The sequence below is a fragment of the Salvelinus fontinalis genome, chromosome 5 (assembly GCF_029448725.1).
Source record: "Salvelinus fontinalis isolate EN_2023a chromosome 5, ASM2944872v1, whole genome shotgun sequence".
Lineage (NCBI taxonomy): Eukaryota > Metazoa > Chordata > Actinopteri > Salmoniformes > Salmonidae > Salvelinus > Salvelinus fontinalis.
Window position 1 is genome coordinate 797989 of NC_074669.1, and position 20678 is coordinate 818666.

Below are 20678 nucleotides of genomic sequence, written 5' to 3' on the forward strand. Positions count from 1 at the left end.
TTCGAGGTGTGCTGACAATCCACTCTAGAAAGACCCTCTACTGGTAGCGCAGCTTCTGGATGGACAGCTGGATCACAACTGGAGAATAAGACAGCTTCTGTATGTTAGCCCGGGTTTTCACCGGACACGGACCAGTGTTCAGTGTCTGAAATAAACCTTTCGGTCCGATTTAGTGCCCTCTACTGACAGATAGCTGAAATATACAGTGAACGTCAGTGCACTGATCATAACATAAACATCGCAAAATAAAAAAGGATATACGAGGAGAAAAATATCCACCAAAATTACCATCCAGTGTCTATCTATGTGGAAGCACGCTTTCCCCTTAAAAAAATATATGTTTTTCCGTGCAAAATGTGAATACCCAGCATTCTCTGACTGCCTTTTGTACGATAGACAGCGTTTCTTTCACCCATACATGAGAGTTGCTGAGCAACCAAGGACAAGTCACAACCGAAGGCGAGAGTCTTGATTCTTCTTTGTAAATGGCTTTTCATATTAGAATCCCAAGAATGCACCTCTTAGATTCTACAGCGTTGGATGGAATGGAACGTCTGTTACTGTGTTTTTATATGTGCGCTTCCTGCTAGACAATTCCAGCAGTTCATAGGTGTGACCCTCAAGATCTCACTCTAGGTTCTCAGCACAGCGCTCTGCCTTCACTGAGAGAGATGGTTTAATTAAAATTCCTGCAGAATGGTAACGCCCTCTCCCTTTCTCACCCTCTCTCTTGCTCTCCCCCTCTCTCTCTCTCCACTCTGCGTCTTCTCTAATAAAATGCATTGCTGACAGGTCAGAAACATCATCCTTTGCTAGGAGAGAAATTAGTTTTCAGCCCACAGTCATCTGAAGACAAAATAAAAAGTGTTGTGGTGCAATGGAATCATGTCCTTCAGGAGAAAAGCCAAGGGTGTTGGCTTATACAAAGCTGGTCCCTTATCCTCCAGCTAAAAAGCCAAGGGTGTTGGCTTATACAAAGCTGGTCCCTTATCCTCCAGCTAAAAAGCCAAGGGTGTTGGCTTATACAAAGCTGGTCCCTTATCCTCCAGCTAAAAAGCCAAGGGTGTTGGCTTATACAAAGCTGGTCCCTTATCCTCCAGCTAAAAAGCCAAGGGTGTTGGCTTATACAAAGCTGGTCCCTTATCCTCCAGCTAAAAAGCCAAGGGTGTTGGCTTATACAAAGCTGGTCCCTTATCCTCCAGCTAAAAAGCCAAGGATGTAGGCTGAGTGTAGTGTACAGTATATAGAATAATGAATACCCCTGTCCCTTGGCCTCCCACAAGCAGTCAGTCTGTGGAGACTGACCTTCTCAGCCCTTCTCAGTAAATTAATGTGTTGTACCTTTACTGAGGGGACTGACCAGTCTGAAACTTTGAGATCACAGGAGGCCACCAGGCCACCCCCAGGCTCCCCTCTCTCTGCTGGGTACAAATCTAGCTGGGGTCCCCCTGTCTCTCAGCACCACATGATTGAAAAGGCCTCTGTACCAAAAGCCCATTATATTCCCTAGTCACAGAGCCTTGGGGACAATACTGTCATGATTGGAACCACTGCCCTGCCAATGGACTGTTGATTGATTCTGTTAAATGTTTGATGTTATTATATTATGCTGCTGGAGGCTTGACAGAGAGCAAGCTACATGCACTATCAATCAAATGTATTTATAAAGCCCTTGTTACATCAACCAATGTCAAAGTGCTATACAGAAACCCAGCCGAATACCCCAAACAGCAAGAGGGTTTAATTAAAATTCCTGCAGAGTAGTAACTCTGTCTCTCGCTCTCCCCCTCTCTCTCTCCCTCCCTCCTCTCTCTCTCCCTCCCCATCTACATGACCAATAGTATGTGGACACCTGCACATGAAACATCTCATTCCATTAATATGGAGTTGGTCCCCCCTTTGCTGCTATAACAGCCTTCACTCTTCTGGTAAGGCTTTCCACTAGATGTTAGAACATTGGTGTGGGGACTTGCTTCCTTTCAGCCATGAGCATTAGTGACGTCGGGCACTGATGTTGGGCGATTAGGCCTGGCTCGCAGTTGGCGTTTCAATTCATGCCAAAGGCATTCGATGGGGTTGAAGTCAGGGCTCTGTGCAGGCCAGTCAAGTTCTTCCACACCGATCTCACCAAACCATTTCTGTATGGACCTTGCTTTTGTGCTGAAACAGGAAAGGGATTTCCCCAACTTTTGCCACAAAGTTGAAAGCACAGAATCGTCTAGAATGTAATTGTATGCTGTAGCGTTAAGATTTCCCTTCACTGGAACTAAGGAGTCTAGCCCAAACCATGAAAAACACCCCCTGGCCATTATTCCTCCTCCACCAAACTCTACAGTTGACAATATGCATTCGGGCAGGTAGCATTCTCTTGGAATTCGCCAAACTCAGGTTCATCTGTCAGACTGCCAGATGGTGAAGCAACTACCTCATCCCCGTACTGGTATTTATTTATTTTTGCTCCTTTGCACCCCAGTATCTCTACTTGCACATTCATCTTCTGCACATCTATCACTCCAGTGTTTAATTGCTATATTGTAATTCCTTCGCCAATACGGCCTATTTATTGCCTTACCTCCCTAATCTTACCTCATTTGCACAGACTGTATATAGATTTTTTCCTATTGTGTTATTGACTGTAGGTTTGTTTATTCCATGTGTAACTCTGTGTTGTTTGTGTCGCACTGCTTTGCTTTATCTTGGCCAGGTCGCAGTTGTAAATGAGAACTTGTTCTCAACTAGCCTACCTGGTTAAATAGAGGTGAAAAATCTATTAGAAAAACTCCAGAGAAAGCATTTCCACTGCTCCAGAGTCCAATGGCGGCGAGCTTTACACCACTCTAGCCGACGCTTGGTATTGCGCATGGTGATCTTAGGCTTGTATGCGGCTGCTCGGCCATGGAAACCCATTTCATGAAGCTCCCGACGAACAGTTCTTGTGCTGACATTGCTTCCAGAGGCAGTTTGGAACTCGGCAGTGAGTGTTTTAACCGTTGGACAGACTATTTTTACACCCTATGCGCTTCAGCACTCAGCGGTCCCATTCTGTGAGATTGTGTGTCTTACCATTTCGCGGCTGAGCCGTTGTTGCTCCTAGACGTTTCCACTTCACAATAACAGTACTTACAGTTGACCAGGGAACCTCTGGCAGGGCAGAAATGTGACTAACTGACTTGTTAGAAAGGTGGCATCCTATGACGGTGCCACGTTGAAAGTCACTGAGCTCTTCGGTAAGAGCCATTCTACTGTCAGTGTTTGTGTATGGAGATTGCATGGCTGTGTGGTCAATTTTATACACCTGTCAGCAACGGGTGTGGCTGAAATAGCCAAATTCACTAATTTGAAGGCGTGTCCACATACTTTTGTGTAGACAGTGTATATGGGTGTGGGGAATACTCTTCTACCTCTCAGACCTGATTAACATGGTTGTGTTTGGCCATCAGGGCCATTAGGGCCATCAGGGCCAACAGGGCCAACAGGGCCATCAGGGCCAACAATCAGCAGTATGTCTGCACTGGGTCAAACTGGTACTTCCTGTCAGTGACACTCTAAATGTTTAGCTTCTGATCTGATTTGTTATCTTGTTGTTTATCACACCATTAGTAGAATTCATATGACCTGGTTCCCATGCAGTTAAAACACAACGTATGAGGTTATGGACATTTATTATTTTGTTTGTTTGGTTTTACTATAGTAAAACAATGAAAATTCGGACAAGTGGGGACATTTTACCCAATCCGCACAAGGAAAAAGGCTATTTTAGGCTTAGGTTTTGGATGAGAATCAATTGTTTGGTTCCAACAAAGATAGTAAAAAACAAATGTTTGTGTCTGATAACAATGGCAGTGTCTTTTTATTTCCCTCACCTGCTATTTATTGGTGTGGCGTAAGAGGTTGCCATGGTACCCAACCCACCCAGAAAACGTGCAATATGTAGCAGGCAGCATGAGCGAATAAACAGTTGTAATTTAAATGAACAAAATTCAGCCCCACATTACAATGTATTGGTTAACCACAGCATGTTGATTTCTAGTTGAGTCATTTATTAGTGAAAAGGAATCCAACAATGCCATTGTTGATGTGCAAATATTGTACTAAACAAAAATATTAAAAAGGAACGTTACATTTCATATAAGGAAATCAATCAATTGAAATAAATTAATTAGGCCCTAATCTATTGATTTCACATGACTGGGCAGGGGCACAGTCATGGGTGGGCATAGCCCCACCCACTTGGGAGACTGGCCCACCCACATTGGAGCAAGGCCCAGCCAATCAGAATGAGTTTTTCCCAACAAAAGGGCTTTATTACAGACAGAAGGGGGGCTGGATGTAGAGACCCTGGGTTGGCGTGGTTACACGTGGTCTGTGGTTGTGAGGTCGGTTGGACATACTGCCAAATTCTCTAAAAGGATATATAATAGGAGGTTTATGGTAGAGAACTTAACATTAAATTCTCTGGCAACAGGTCTGGTGGGACATTCCTGCAATCAGCACACAAATTTGCCCACTCCCTCAAAACTTGAGACATCTGTGGTATTGTGTTGTGTGATAGAACTGCACGTTTTAGTGGCCCCCGGCACAAGGTGCACCTGTGTAATGATCATGTTTAATCAGCTTCTTCATATGCCACATCTGTCAGGTGTTTCAATTATCTTGGTAAAGGAGAAATGCTCACTAACAGGGATGTAAACAAATTTGTGCACAAACATTTGAGAGAAATAAGATTTTTGTGAGTATGGAACATTTCTGGGATCTTTTAATTCAGCTCATGAAACCAACACTTTACATATTGTTTATATTTCGCTCAGTGTAGTGTTACTAGCTGTAGATTCTAGAGATTGCCAACTAATACAAAAGGCCATTTCAAATCTGGACCTCAAAGCCAGTTCCATTTTTATTCTTCCCCTCTAATCAAGGTCTGATTTAGACCTGGGACACCAAGTGGGTGCTATTAATTATCAGGTAGAACAGAAAATCAGCAGTAATCTAGATATCTAGGATCTGATTTTAATATCCCTGTATTACACCATGAAATTATATTGTCAGCTAAAGATTATCCCAGTTTTTACATATGTTTGTTATTCGCCTTGCCTGGGATAAAGCAGAACACACATTTTAATTTGTGAACAATGAATGGACAATAAAGTAATCTTCTTCTCCTAGATGCTACACAACAAGCATGTGATGGTGCGTGTGGGAGGAGGCTGGGAGACCTTTGAGAGCTACCTTCTGAAACACGACCCATGTCGGATGCTCCAGATCTCCAGAATGGAGGGGAAGATCTCTCCCATGTCCTCCAACACCAAGGACCTCACCCCAGACAGCTACCTGGTGATGGCCTCACACCACCGCAGCAAGAAATAAAAGATGGCCTCACACCACCGCAGCAAGAAGTAAAAGATGGCCGCACACCACCGCAGCAAGAAGTAAAAGATGGCCTCACACCACCACAGCAAGAAGTAAAAGATGGCCGCACACCACCACAGCAAGAAGTAAAAGATGGCCGCACACCACCACAGCAAGAAGTAAAAGATGGCCTCACACCACCACAGCAAGAAATAAAAGATGGCCGCACACCACCACAGCAAGAAGTAAAAGATGGCCTCACACCACCACAGCAAGAAGTAAAAGATGGCCTCACACCACCGCAGCAAGAAGTAAAAGATGGCCTCACACCACCGCAGCAAGAAGTAAAAGATGGCCTCACACCACTGCAGCAAGAAGTAAAAGATGGCCGCACACCACCACAGCAAGAAGTAAAGATGGCAGCAATTAAACCGTTGAAAACCCTCCCACTTTCTGGCCAACAGATTTTCTTGTGGAGTTATCATTCAACAGGGTTTTCAGTACATTTAACTAAAACCATCCCTTTAAATACGCTGTACCTTTTAATTCAAATTTTGTCAGACTCACTAGAATACATGGAGAGAACAGTTCAGAATATTAGAGATCAATGAAAGAAAGCCATCTAAATATATATACATATTCTTCTCCTTTTCAGCACCAATTGGTAGATTTAAAAATACTCTGATCTTGTATATTATTTAGGGTTAGGAAAGTATACTGAACAAAAATATAAAATGGAACAATTTCAAAGATTTTGATGAGTTAGTGTTATATAAGGAAATCAGTCAATTGGAATAAATGCATTGGGGCCTAATCGATGGATTTCACATGCCTGGGCAGGGGCACAGTCATGGTTGGGCCGGGAAGGGGATAGGCCCACCCACTTGGGAGCCAGGCCCAGCCAATCAGAATGAATTTTTCCCCACAAAAGGGCTTTATTAGACAGAAATACTCCTCTACACACAGCTCTGGTGGACATTCCTGCAGCCAGCATGCCAATTGCAATTTAATCAGCTTCTTGATATGCCACACCTGTCAGTTGGATGGATTGTCTTGGCAAAGGAGAACTGCTCACTAACAGGGATGTAAACACATTTGTGCACAACATTTGAGAGAAATAAGCTTCTTGTGAGTATGGAACATTTCTGGGATCTTTTATTTCAGCTCATGAAACCAACACATGAAATGTTGTATTTATATTTTTGTTCAGTGTATTTCGAATAATAAAAAAACTGTTTTGGATAACTTTTAGGCACAACATATATTGGTGAATCAAAAATAGTGATTATATTCATCCTGAAAGTTGACATTCAATTGTTCAAACCATGAAATATTGGAAAGTGGGAAATGTGTACAATAGAGGTTGAAAGTAGTCTATAAATTATACCATTATCCCCACTAATCATGGAACTGTGATGACAACGGTCCCGTCGTCGTGAACCGTACGCCAGGCTAACCTGCTACGGTGTGGTCGGAGTTACTTAATGATTCAATCAGGCTACATGTCCTAAATTACTGCACAACTTGTAACACGTTAGGCTAATATGATCTACTACCGCTAGTGATTATCAGGAACAACCACACGAACGTGACAGAGGGGAGGGGGGGAGGGGGGGAGAGGGGAGGGGGGGAGGGGGGGAGGGGGGAGGGGGGGAGAGGGGAGGGGGGGGAGGGGGGGAGGGGGGGAGGGGGGGAGAGGGGGGGGGTCTAAACTAACGATGTAATGGAGTGATGCAAAATGTAATGAAACTAACAGTAAAGTGACAGTTTATTTGGGTTTTACCGTGGAGATCCTATGAAATTACTGTGTGATCGACCTTGTTTCATTGTTTCATCACGCGTAAAGGTGGTGGAATTAAATCAAGGTTAGAATCTGTAGACTCACCTCTGCCACACCTTCATTTCTTTGATCTCCACCCCAAAGGAATATCGGGTGAATAGCATGCTATTCTCATGCTTAAATTCAAGGTCAGAAAACCGTTTATATTTTTTAATAAAGGCAATTACTTGCCGTTTACGCGCGCTCGGATAGGAATTCCCTCCATAATAATTTAGTTATTTGGGATGTAAGAATTTATAGATCGTTCCTTTGACGATAGCTAACTGATGATGGTTACCTACTACCGGAGCGAGAAATTACGACGTTCATGATGAGGATGTGACTTCCTGTATCTGGTCTTGCATCTCTCCTAGATGTCGGCCACAGCAGTGATCAGTGCTTGAAGCGGAATTAAAAAACAAAATGCTGGTTCTCGTTTTAGATGCCGGCGGAAGTTTGAGGTGCTGGAGTAGTTTACAGTTGAACACCACTCCCAACAGTGATTGCATCTCTTCTAGATGATGTAAACTACAAAAGACGGTGAGCAGCAGGCTTGAGTTATCCATCACCGGACCTTGCTGTCACTAACGACCCTGTTTTTATCATGTCACGACGGTCGTTTAGGTGCAATACATTTACTTAATTTCTGAGAGCTAATTCAACAAAAATGATGCAAGAATGCTAATCTTATGTTTCTAACAAATTAATTTCAGAACATTCTTGTGCTTGGAGGTGGAATGACCCATAAAAGATTAAGCATTTGACAGAAATGTGATTATTGATTTTTTTGTGTCTGGGATTGAGGCTGGAATATGTGGTACTAAAAGCATTTTTGTTACCATGGGTACTTTGGTTGTCAGTGATTTTCTTTGTTAGTTCCCTTTGTTGTGAGCAACATTGAGTTTCTCTTGTGGAAACGTAACAATTGAATGAATGCTAAACCAAGCAAGAGTTCAAAAGGGGTTCTAACAGACACCCATCATGGATGCCCACTAGGTTTGCCTCTAAAAAGGACAAACTAAAAGGAAAAACCCACAGCAACTTAGAATAGGGAGTAAAAAGACTATGGAGCGAAAACAAGCAGGGGAAACAAAAACTCAGCCTTCTTTCAAATTGAACTCGCACCTCAGCTGATGTAGCCCTCTCATGCTCAACTGGAGCACTGGGCCAGCCAGTCCTAAGTAGCACCTGGGCCAATAGGTGAAACACCTTCCCACTGAGATGGCAACCAGCACAGTTGTAACAACTGACGGTGACAATCTGTGGACCCTAAGTGGCAAAAATCCAACCTAAAAATAGAAAACCTGTAGCAAGTGAACATACAGTATGATCGCTGTAATAGTGGGTATATTCTGAAAAGTGAGTGATAGTTTTCCCCAAATTGTATTTCACCTTTATTTAACCAGGTAGGCTAGTTGAGAACAAGTTCTCATTTGCAACTGCGACCTGGCCAAGATAAAGCAAAGCAGTTCGACAGAGTTACACATAGAATAAAACACAATAGAAAAATCTATATACAACATGTGCAAATGAGGTAGGACGAGAGAGGTAAGGCAATAAATAGGCCATGATGGCAAAGTAATTACAATATAGCAATTAAACACTGGAATGGTAGAATGTGCAGAAGATGAATGCGCAAGTAGAGATACTGGGGTGCAAAGGAGCAAGATAAATACAGTATGGGGAGGAGGTAGATTGGATGGGCTACACTACAGAAGTCATGGCTATAATACCACATGTAATCATTTTCCATCACAAGTACAGGCTTACCAGTTACCACATCCAGGGACTTCTACTGGGTTATTGTTTTTTGGCCACAACGCAATCATAATGGAAGTTAACTATTTGGAAACGCTACATTACCATGTTATGAATATGAAGTTATTAATTTGTTTTACATTTGTCATTTAGCACTCTTCAAATAGCTAGGTGGGACAACTAGATCACAGGCAGAGAAAAAACATTTGTCCTCCAAGTAGAATCAGAGGGAAGGGGGTGGGTGAAAAGATTACTTGGAATGCTGTTTGAGGTACGATTTGATGGTATCAGAAGAAATCTGCAGTGACCCTGTCCTAGCTTCAGGGGGAAGCTGGTTGTACCATTGGGGTGCCAGGACAGAAGCGCTTGGACTGGGGAGCTGTCCTCCTGTAAGACCGGGAGTGCCAATGTAACAGTATAACTTTAAACCGTCCCCTCGCCCTGACACGGGCGCGAACCAGGGACCCTCTGCACACATCAACAACGGTCGCCCACGAAGCACAGTCGTTACCCATCGCTCCACAAAAGCCGCGGCCCTTGCAAAGCAAGGGGCAACACTACTTAAGTCTCAGAGCAAGTGACGTAACTGATTGAAATGCTACTAGCGCGTACCCGCTAACTAGCTAGCCATTTCACATCCGTTACACCAAGAGATGGTAGAACAGTGCTCAGGTTGGGGTGTAGGGTTTGAGCGTCTTGCTGTTCTGTACCTAAGCAAGTCAGAGGTATTGTTTCCTTTGATAGTTCAACCATACACCTTTTAAAGGCATCTATTAAATCAAATCCACAGGCAAATTGCTAGAGCCAGCCGGTGGACATGTCCATGGTGATACTTTAGTGACCCCTATTGGTAAGTCAGTACCACCAATGACAACTATTACAAAGACAGCTTGCAGTGATCTGTAATAGTTAGACCTATGACCAAGTAGAAACTAGCATCCAATCACATCCACACAAACTACCAGAACACATTATAAAACCTTTATTAAATACCTTAACAGAACATAGAACCACGGTCTTCATACGAGACTATACTTGCTGCTGACTGTAGGGTCCATTTACAGGCAGGGGGGAAACAATAAAACTACAGCCTACATAAATAAAAACTGCTCTAATTAACCAAAATCCTAAAGTATCCATTAAATGCCAGTTGCTCTGCGCCAACTAATTTGCCTATATCCTTAGTGGCGCTTAACCATATAACTGGACAGTAGTACAGGGCTGCAGTTAAAACTCGGCCCCCCAAAAATAAAAAAAATAATTATGCCCTTGGGGGAAGCCCGTCACCATCTTGGCGGGCGGTGCAAATTATTAGCCAAGCAAGGCAAGTTTAACGTAAGCCCCCGTTTTATTTGTCAATTTACAAGTGTAAGTAAAAACGAATGTAAACAAGTTCTAAATTGTACTACTAATGCACATGACAGCACAAACACATCTCGTAAAGTAATATTTGGGTAGCTTTTGGAAATTGTATTAATACATTTATCGTCAGAAGTTCCAGCTAGACAGGCTAACGGTAGTTAACTAATTTGCTAGCTAACATACAGTACGTGTAAATTAACAATTATATATTTAGACATGCAATCATAATTGACTGTAGCCCATAAAATCACCCACAAGCTACCCGGTGGCCAAAAAGACAATCACGGGACGACAGAGCAATCGATTTCCAGACCAGTCCATTTAAAAATCATTCCTTCCTTGCCCTGCAAGTGTATACTCATCAGGCAGCATTATAGGTTATCAGAAGTGTCCACTTAATGAGGGCTGAAGGGACAGGGGGCATCTTAAGTGTTTGGACTGCAGCCCAGGTGTGCTAAAACTAGGGCCTGTACAAATTGATCAGGAAACCATTTCAGTGTTATCACAGACCTAACCCCCCCCATTTCAGCGTACATTCCAGGGTTATAACAAACAGTCTAGTCTATTGAACTTGCCCAATTGATGACAAGATTTAGCTAATGATTTGGCCCACATACAATGCTTAGTTTGATACATAGCGCATATACTGGATAACACCAGCTGTGGGCAGTAAGCACCCCTTCAACATGTTGGAAGTAGGTCAGCACCCTTCTGATTCTGAAACACTCCAGAGAAACCACAGGATGGGCAGCCCCTCCCATCTATGGAACCTGAAACAGAGGAACACTTGAGGTCAGCGTAGATCCAAAACCTCACCTAGGATACAGTTTGGCAGACTACAGTAACACCTATACATAGTAACTACCAGAGCCTCAGAGTGGAGTTCGAATCAGAGGCTGTTACCAGCTCTCATACGAGGTGTCAGAAAAGTTATTTTAGTTTTGTCATCACTGGCTCACTGCTACTATACAACAATCACCAGGGGAAAAAAGTAATGTCTGAGCAGTACGAGTATTTTTTTTTACCAGAGTGCAGAGGAATGTTGATCACTGCAGGTCACAGTCTCATATTGACCAAACAGACTGAAGCATTGAGCCTGGTGGGAGAAAACAGACATATCATATCAGGGATGCTAACTGGTGAGGGTCCAAAAAGACAATTAGCACAAAAACATGGAATAAATATATATTTTTATCTAGACCAACATAATGAACGACTTAGTGCTTCTGTCAAGGGTCGGAAGTTAAGTTTAGCCAGCCAACTAATTGGAGCATTAAATAAAAAACAGGTCTTTCTCAGAGTCACTAATATCGATCATTATCATTCAGTAGCAGAACTGGACAAGGTTATCTTCATAGAAAGACCAGCACCTAAAGTCATAAGACATCAGAAAACGTAGTTTCAACACCACTGGTGCATTGCTAAAATAATCCAACTATCACTGGCTCAATGTCGTAGTGTGGAGAGCCTGGTTTACCCGAGGGATGGGGTGGAGGGCGGTTCACTGCAGGTCACATGGTCAGACGGACACCAAACTGCAGCACTGGGCACCCGACTCCTGGTGGGTTGAAGATTAAAAATCAGATACAATATCTCACCAGTAATACTGCAACAGTCACACTTATTTAACTAGGCAAATCAGTTAACATTTTATTTACAATGACTGTCAAACCCTAACCTAGACAAAGGGCCACTTCTGCACAGCCCTATGGGACTCCGGTTGTGATACAGCCTTGAATCGAACCAGGGCCTGTAGTGACAGAGGCGGTGCCTTAGACCGCAGTGCCACACGGGAGCCCAATACTACTACCAGAGCCTCAGAGTGGAGTTAGAATCAGAGGCTGTTACCAGCTCTCATACGAGGTGTCAGAAAAGTTATTTTAGTTTTGTCATCACTGGCTCTGCTCCTTAAACCTGACCAGGTGTTATCAGTCAGATTATAATTGGGAAATAAAACTCACCTGACGACATAATGGCAGCCTCTGATATCATGGGAGTACTTCCTACAGCCGCCTCAGACCAGATCAACTAGTCAGTCGGCCTGGTGGTGCCATCAGAACCTCTTTTACTGACGAGACAAAAAGTCGTTTAGTTAAACTGCATGGTCAATTGTTTATCCAAGGTAATTAAGGATTTGGCTCGGTTCTATTAAGGCCGTCCGACTAGTTGACTAAAGCATTGTAAAAACCCAGGTCTTTCTCAGAGTCACTAATATCGATCACCATCATTCAGTAGCAGAACTGGACAAAGATATCTTCACAGAAAGACCCAATGTTAGTTAAAACGTTAAGCAATTTTTAAAAAAAATTGGCGCATTATCGACCCACGTGGTGTTAACTACTGTTAAGAACCGTTAAGCTAGCTTCGAAGTTCAGTTAAGTTAACAGGTTGGCATGTAGTTTACTTTAAACATTAGCAAGTTAGGGTAGCACACTACCAAACTATACTTCTACTAAATTAATCATTGAAATGGACGAAGAACCGCTAGCCAAGTACATCGTTAGCCAAAATAGCTAACGTTAGCTAAAGCAAACGAGGTGCAGCATAAAGTTCGTTAGCGACCTAACTAGCTAGCCTAACTAGCGCTCAACAAGTCTGCAAATGATTACTCACCAAAGGTATCGAGTCATTTCATGACGGATGCATGGTGTTTGCTGTGCGGCTGCCAAAGACAACTTAGTTTTATAATGAGAGACATAATTCTCCCCGGCAGATTTGTGAAGCTGCCACGCCGTGTCTTTTGTAGTGAAAGACCGGATGAGCGAAGAGCGGGGTATTTATAGGGCATTTGTCTGTCTGGGGTGGACCCACCGGCCAATCAGCCAATTATTCGTCTGTAGTTCTGAGCTACACAGGCTCCCGTAGATTACACAGCATTTTCTGTACTTCAATGACTACAAATCCCATGAACATTTTTATGGTGAGCAGCTTCAAGTTCTGTTACGTGACCATCATGTCTAGTTCAGACGGTATTTACAGTGAAAGGTTTGTCCCTGACCATTTCTTATGCTTTATTGACGAAAGAGTTAAATAACGATGAATTCCTACTAAAGTCTTACCTAACGATATCCATTACAAACACATTGGGATCCATTACTGACAGCAGCACTGCTGAAAACAAAGCACTGTAGTCTTCCCCTCCATTCTGGAGATCTGGAGCATCTGACATGGGTCGTGTTTCAGAAGGTAGCTCTCAAAGGTCTCCCAGGTCTCCTCCCACACGCACCATCACATGCTTGTTGTGTAGCATCTAGGAGAAGAAGATTACTTTATTGTCCATTCATTGTTCACAAATTAAAATGTGTGTTCTGCTTTATCCCAGGCAAGGCAAATAACAAACATATGTAAAAACTGGGATAATCTTTAGCTGACAATATAATTTCATGGTGTAATACAGGGATATTCAAATCAGATCTTGGAGGTCTAGAGTACTGCTGATTTTCTGTTCTACCTGATAATTAATAGCACCCACTTGGTGTCCCAGGTCTAAATCAGACCTTGATTAGAAGGGAAGAATAAAAATAACAATGGAACTGGCTTAGAGGTCCAGATTTCTGCTGCTGTTCTGTTCTACCTGATAATTAACCAGTTAAACGTAACAAAATGTAATGGAAAATGTATCTGGACAGCAGCAAATCAAATCTCTGTGAGAGATGAAGCCTTGAGAGAGACAGAGATGACTTGCCTCAGTAGCTTCCTGTTTTGGTCTAGCTGTCTACAAGGACATTTAGTGAGAAAGGAACTGCCCTGTTCCATTATTTCTCCAAGCTGCTGGTAAAATTGACCATTTCAGCATATTGCTGCTGTTGCCATCTGCTGCATTCTGAAGGAGATTGGGCATCGATAGTAATGCATTTAAAACTCCTGATTATACTGTGTGATGATTTTCCACTTTGCTCATCAATCAATCAGCTTAATGTAGTGTCTCTACCTGCTCACCAATCATTCAGCTTAATGTACTGTCTACCTGCTCACCAATCATTCAGCTTAATGTACTGTCTACCTGCTCACCAATCATTCAGCTTAATGTACTGTCTACCTGCTCACCAATCATTCAGCTTAATGTACTGTCTCTACCTTCTCAAGGCACTACAGAGGGTAGTCTGTACGGCTCAGTACATCACTGGGGCTAAGCTGCCTGCCATCCAGGACCTCTACACCAGGCGGTGTCAGAGGAAGGCCCTAAAAATTGTCAAAGACCCCAGCCACTCCAGTCATAGACTGTTCTCTCTACTACCGCATGGCAAGCGGTACCGGAGTGCCAAGTCTAGGACAAAAAGGCTTCTCAACAGTTTTTACCCCCAAGCCATAAGACTCCTGAACAGGTAATCAAATGGCTACCCGGACTATTTGCATTGTGTGCCCCCCCAAAACCCCTATTTTTACGCTGCTGCTACTCTCTGATTATCATATATGCATAGTCACCTTAATTATACATTCATGTACATACTACCTCAATTGGTCCGACCAACCAGTGCTCCCGCACATTGGCTAACCAGGCTATCTGCATTGTGTTCCACCCACCACCCCCTCTTTTACGCTACTGCTACTCTCTATTCATCATATATGCATAGTCACTTTAACCATATCTACATGTACATACTACCTCAATCAGCCTGACTAACCAGTGTCTGTATGTAGCCTCGCTACTTTTATAGACACCGCGTTTCACAAAGACACAGCGGTTGGAACCAAAAATCTCAAATTTGGACTCCTGACCAAAGGACCGATTTCCACCGGTCTAATGTCCATTGCTCATGTTTCTTGGCCTAAGCAAGTCTCTTCTTATTGGTGTCCTTTAGTAGTGGTTTCTTTGCAGCAATTCGACCATGAAGGCCTGATTCAGTCTCCTCTGAACAGTTGGTGTTGAGATGTGTCTGTTACTTGAACTCTGTGAAGCATTTATTTGGGCTGCAATTACTGAGGCTGGTAACTCTAATGAACTTATCCTCTGCAGCAGAGGTAACTCTCGGTCTTCCATTCCTGTGGCGGTCCTCATGTGAACTAGTTTCATCATAGCGCTTGATGGTTTATGCAACTGCACTTGAAGAAACTTTCAAAGTTCTTGAAATGTTCCGTACTGACTGAGACCTTCATGTCTTGAAGTAATAACGGACTGTCATTTCTCTTTGCTTATTTGAGCTTTTCTTGCCATAATACAGACTTGGTCTTTGACCAAATAGGGCTGTCTTCTGTATACCCCCCTACGTTGTCACAACACAACTGATTGGCTCAAATGCATTAAGGAAAGAAATTCCATAATTTAACTTTTGAGGCACACCTGTTAATTGAAATGCATTCTAGGTGACAACCTCATGAAGCTGGTTGAGAGAATGCCAAGAGTGTGCAAAGCAGTCAAGGCAAAGGGTGGCTATTTGAAGAATCGCAAATATAAAATACACTTTTTTGGTTACTACATGATTCCATGTGTTATTTCATCGTTTTGATGTCTTCACTATTTTTCTACAATGTAGAAAATAGTAAAAATAACAAACCCTGGTATGAGTAGGTTTCTAAACTTTTGACCGGTAGTGTATATTAACATTTTCACACCTCATTTACAAATCATCTAAGCAACATCATCGATTTACACATTTTTAGATCGTTTACTGTTTGGATATGTGTGAAAATGCTAAGATAGGGTTCAACACATAGGCCGTAATAAGGCATTTTTTCCCCCCTGGAGTGGCTTGACCCACGCACTGCTACTGATCCCACCCCAACGAGGATATGATATCCGTTCTCTAACACGTAGTATTGAATTATGCTTGTATTAGGCTTGTATCATGTAAAATATTCAGTGAATTAGATTTGTTTTAAGCTGAATTAGATTTGTTTTAAGCTGTTAGGTTCGTGTGGTTGAAAGTAGAAAGGACATTGTTAACTCATACCTGCTTGCTGTGAAATGACAACGCTATCTTCTACGTTGCTTTTTCCTAAACGGTCTATCACTGTCAAGCAGTACACGCTTTCAATTTCTTGTCCTAGGCTACTTGGCTAAATTACTTAAACCAGGGCCAGCTAGTGAACATTAGCATACCAGATCTAGCTACACGTTGTATTTCCATAGTCTCGGGCCACAATGTATGAATAGATCAGAATCACCGTTATAAATCATTGACCAGTACAGCAAATTAAGTTAAACCACAAATCCTTTTGCTTTGACCAAAGAGCTACACCATAATGGTGATCAACTAAGTTAAATGCTACATTGCCATATCACGAGTCGAAATGTTATGAACAGCTATACATAAAAAGGTGTTTATACATTTCTCTAAAATATATGCATTTCTACAATGCACCAGTTTTCCAGCCATTAGTTTAGCTCTATTGTTTGAAGCCAAGACAAAAGGATTAAGACTAATTTAGAACATTGTCTTTGATGGGAATGTCATTAGGATTGATTCTGAGCACATTCATTGTGTCAGTCCATTTTAACCACTGACAAGTGTTCATTTAACATTCCCAGGCAAATTGCTAGAGCCGGTTGGCGGACTTACTATTGTGATATTTCACATATCCCTACTGATAAATCAGTACTGCCAATGGCCACTATTACAGACTGCATGGATAGCAGTGATGGAGCATACAGGCAGTTGCATTAGAACCAAATAGAAACTATTCCAGTATCAATTTCATTCACACAAAGCACCAGAACACGTTATAAAACTTTATTGACATCATAAAAATATTTAAACTGCCACACTGGAGATTAAACATAATGTTGCCGACATCAGCTGTACATCTAAATACATTTTTTTAAATGTAGTAGGCAAGTCCGTTAAGAACAAATTCTTATTTACAATGACAGGCTACACAGGCCAAACCCGGACGGCGCCCTAAGGGATTTCCGATCATGGACGGTTGTGATAGAGCCTGGATTCAAACCAGGGCATCTGTAGTGAGGTCTCCAGCACTGAGATGCAGCGCCTTAGACAGGTGCGCCACTCGGGAGTTTATAGGTAGGGCAAGCAGAGGGGGGGGGGGGGGGGTGACTAGTACATTTTAATGGATACTTTAGGCTTTTGACAACGAGGCTCTATTGTCTACTTCCCATTTACTTCATTTTGCTAACGCTATTTAGCAATAGCTGGCTACTTCTTTCAAACTGGACGCAGACCAAACTGATAGCCATGAGGTCAGACTCTGGGGAAGTAAATAAAAGGCATCATAAAAAACATAATAAACCACTGAAGTATCCCTTTAAGAGCCAGCAGTAGTACCCCATTCTGTGCAAATTAATTTCTGTCCTTTGTGGCACTTTTAACATAAAACTGTGCAGTAGTCCAGGTGTGATAAAACTAGAGCCTGTAGTATTTGTTTTGTGGATCGAAAAGCAGCGCGTTTACCAGTGACAGACCTCCCCATCTTAGCTACCGTTACAGCAATACGTTTACACCATTTCAGTTTAACAATCTAGGGACACCAAGAATTTGTCACAACATTGACATCATGTAAGGTTAAATGAATTGTCCCACGTGCAAATCTTAATGAGGGCTGAAGGGACAGGGTGCGTCTTAAGTGTTTGGACTGCAGCCCAGGCGTGCTAAAACTAGGGCCTGTACGAAATGATTATATAGAAACCAGAGCAGCGTTATCAGACAGACCTCACACCCCCCAGCTACCGGTGAATCATTAAATGTATTATTTCAGTGTACAATCCAGGGTTATAACAAACAGTATCTTCTATTGAACTTGGCTAATCTCCACATTCATTACAAGATTTAGCTAATGATTTGGCCCACATACAATGCTTAGTTTGATACATAGCGCATATACTGGATAACACCAGCTGTGGGCAGTAACCTTCCTTTAACATGTTGGGAGTATGGTGGGAAGCCCCTCCCGTCCATGGAACCTGAAACAGAGGAACACTTGAGGTCAGCGTAGATCCAAAACCTCACCTAGGATACAGTTTGACACACTACAGTAACACCTATACATAGTAACTACCAGAGCCTCAGAGTGGAGTTCGAATCAGAGGCTGTTACCAGCTCTCATACGAGGTGTCAGAAAAGTTATTTTAGTTTTGTCATCACTGGCTCACTGATACTATACAACAACAATCACTAGAAGACAAAGTAATGTCTGAGCAGTACGAGGGGTTGTTTACCAGAGTGCAGAGGGATGGTGGATCACTGCAGGACACATGGTCTCAGATTGACCAAACACACTGAAGCATTGAGAGCCTGGTGGGAGAAATCAGATCAATCATATCAGGGATGCTAACTGGTGAGGGTCCAAAAAGACAATTAGCAAAGAAACATTAAATATATTTTTTAGCTAGACCAACATAATGGAAGATTTAGATTTTCTGTCAAGGGTCGGTAGTTATGTTAGCCAGCCAACTAATTGGAGCATTGAAAAAAATATAAACAGGTCTTTCTCAGAGTCACTAATATCGATCATTATCATTCAGTAGCAGAACTGGACAAGGTTATCTTCATAGAAAGACCAGCACCAAAAGTCATAAGACACCAGAAAACGTAGTTTCAACACCACTGGCTCATTGCTACAATAAGCCAACTATCACTGGCTCAAGAGTCGTAGTGATCAAGTGGAGAGCCTGGTTTACCCGAGGGATGGGGTGGAGGGCGGTTCACTGCAGGTCACATGGTCAGACTGACACCAAACTGCAGCACGGGGCACCCGACTTCTGGTGGGTTGAAGGTAAAAAAAAAATCATCACATACAATACCTCACCTGTAATACTGCAACAGTCACATTTATTTACCTAGGCAAATCAGTTAACATTTTATTTACAATTACTGTCAAACCCTAACCTAGACAAAGGGCTAATTGTGCACAGCCCTATGGGACTCCGGTTGTGATACAGCCTTGAATCGAACCAGGGCCTGTAGTGACAGAGGCGGTGCCTTAGACCGCAGTGCCACTCGGGAGCCCAATACTACTACCAGAGCCTCAGAGTGGAGTTCGAATCAGAGGCTGTTACCAGCTCTCATACGAGGTGTCAGAAAAGTTATTTTTGTTTTGTCATCACTGGCTCTGCTTCTTAAACCTGACCAGGTGTTATCAGTCAGATATATTAACATTGGGAAATGACTCACCGGACGACAACCTCATCATGGACTTCCTACAGCCGCCTCTGTAGAACGACCATCACTCATTACAGAACCCCTGAAATACAACATCTATTACTGACACGAGACAAATGGTAGTTTGATAAACTTCATTTATCATGCAGTTGTTAACTAAAGCTAAGTAAAGCTTAGTTAAAAACCGCTAACTAAAACGAGTTATAAAAATCCAGGTCTTTCTCAGAGTCACAAATATCGATCACCATCATTCAGTAGCAGAACTGGACAAAGATATCTTCATAGAAAGACCAAAGATTATAATTAAAACTTCGTGCGGTGTACAAAAAAAGCTTTACATTAGCGCACTATGGACCCACGTGGCACTACCTAGGTTAATGTTAGTTAACGTTAAACCTTTAACTAGCTTTGAGGTTTAGTTTATACCGGTTGGCATGTAATTTACCTCAAACATGAGCTTGTTAACATTGGTATTCTTCCACGAAATTATTAATTGGGAGAGTCGTAAGCCAAAATAGCTAACGTTAGCCATCTTGAAGCAAACTATGTGCAGCAAAAATAAATTACAAACTAGGCTAACTCAACAAGTCTGCAAATGGTTACTCACCAAAGGTAGCTTATCATTTTATGACGGATGTATTGTATTTTCTGTCCGGCTGCCAAATATAACCTAGCTTTATAATGATAGCCATAATGCTTCCGACAGACGTCTTGACTCAGTGAAAGAACGAACAAGGGAAGGGAAGACTATTTATAGGGCCTTTTCCTTGTCTGGCGTGTACGCCGGCTAATCAGCCAATTATTCGTCTGTAGTTCTGAGCTACAGAGGCTACCGCAGGTCAGACAGGATGATCTGTACTTCAAGGACTACAAATCCCGATTTTATTTTATTTTATGGCGAGCAACTTCAAAAACGGTCATCGTCATGTCTAGCTCAAACGGTATGTACAGTGAAGGGTTTGTCCCTGACCATTTCTTATGCTTTTTTTTTTAACCAAAGAGATACATTCCATTCGAATGTAAGTCAACAATGAAATATGTTTTCAATGATAATGCTGAATTCCTATTAAAGTCCTACCTAACGATATCCATCATAAACACATTGGGATCCATTACTGACCCCTAGAGCTTATTAGCAGTACTGCTAAAAACTATTTTATTTTATTTATTTCACCTTTATTTGACCAGGTAGGCTAGTTGAGAACAAGTTCTCATTTACAACTGCGACCTGACCAAGATAAAGCAAAGCAGTGCAACACAAACAACACAGAGTTACACATGGAATAAACAAACATACAGTCAATAACACAATAGAAAAAGAAAAGGTCTATATACAG

The 20678-nt window shown here is 42.3% G+C and overlaps 1 protein-coding gene, 2 long non-coding RNA genes and 8 other non-coding genes across 12 annotated transcripts in view; 1 reads left to right on the forward strand and 10 right to left on the reverse strand.

Moving 5' to 3' along the window:
• The window catches only part of LOC129854885 (growth arrest-specific protein 2-like), a 43293-nt gene extending 36346 nt beyond the window's left edge, over nt 1-6947 (forward strand). For both annotated transcript variants that reach the window (XM_055922018.1, XM_055922017.1), the window contains exon 8: nt 5164-6947. In XM_055922018.1, coding sequence (XP_055777993.1) covers nt 5164-5364 — 201 coding nt within the window. In that variant the 3' untranslated portion in view covers nt 5365-6947. The remainder of the gene's footprint in view (nt 1-5163) is intronic.
• Nucleotides 6948-10252: 3305 nt separating this feature from the next.
• On the reverse strand, nt 10253-13046 carry LOC129854886 (uncharacterized). Its single transcript, XR_008759389.1, has 5 exons — nt 12899-13046; nt 12247-12353; nt 11763-11843; nt 11311-11381; nt 10253-11055 (listed from the first exon to the last, which is right to left on the reverse strand). It is a non-coding gene; the product is annotated as an uncharacterized LOC129854886 (long non-coding RNA).
• On the reverse strand, nt 11153-11241 carry LOC129856330 (small nucleolar RNA SNORD60). The gene has a single exon (XR_008759737.1). It is a non-coding gene; the product is annotated as a small nucleolar RNA SNORD60 (small nucleolar RNA).
• On the reverse strand, nt 11577-11646 carry LOC129856325 (small nucleolar RNA SNORD38). The gene has a single exon (XR_008759732.1). It is a non-coding gene; the product is annotated as a small nucleolar RNA SNORD38 (small nucleolar RNA).
• LOC129856329 (small nucleolar RNA SNORD60) lies at nt 12098-12186 on the reverse strand. Its single transcript, XR_008759736.1, has one exon. It is a non-coding gene; the product is annotated as a small nucleolar RNA SNORD60 (small nucleolar RNA).
• On the reverse strand, nt 12481-12550 carry LOC129856324 (small nucleolar RNA SNORD38). Its single transcript, XR_008759731.1, has one exon. It is a non-coding gene; the product is annotated as a small nucleolar RNA SNORD38 (small nucleolar RNA).
• Nucleotides 13047-16942: 3896 nt separating the features above from the next.
• On the reverse strand, nt 16943-20592 carry LOC129854889 (uncharacterized). Its single transcript, XR_008759390.1, has 5 exons — nt 19949-20592; nt 19354-19423; nt 18861-18938; nt 18399-18474; nt 16943-18143 (listed from the first exon to the last, which is right to left on the reverse strand). It is a non-coding gene; the product is annotated as an uncharacterized LOC129854889 (long non-coding RNA).
• On the reverse strand, nt 18241-18329 carry LOC129856331 (small nucleolar RNA SNORD60). The gene has a single exon (XR_008759738.1). It is a non-coding gene; the product is annotated as a small nucleolar RNA SNORD60 (small nucleolar RNA).
• Nucleotides 18668-18737, reverse strand: LOC129856326 (small nucleolar RNA SNORD38). Its single transcript, XR_008759733.1, has one exon. It is a non-coding gene; the product is annotated as a small nucleolar RNA SNORD38 (small nucleolar RNA).
• LOC129856332 (small nucleolar RNA SNORD60) lies at nt 19203-19291 on the reverse strand. The gene has a single exon (XR_008759739.1). It is a non-coding gene; the product is annotated as a small nucleolar RNA SNORD60 (small nucleolar RNA).
• Nucleotides 19560-19629, reverse strand: LOC129856327 (small nucleolar RNA SNORD38). Its single transcript, XR_008759734.1, has one exon. It is a non-coding gene; the product is annotated as a small nucleolar RNA SNORD38 (small nucleolar RNA).
• Nucleotides 20593-20678: the final 86 nt, after the last annotated feature.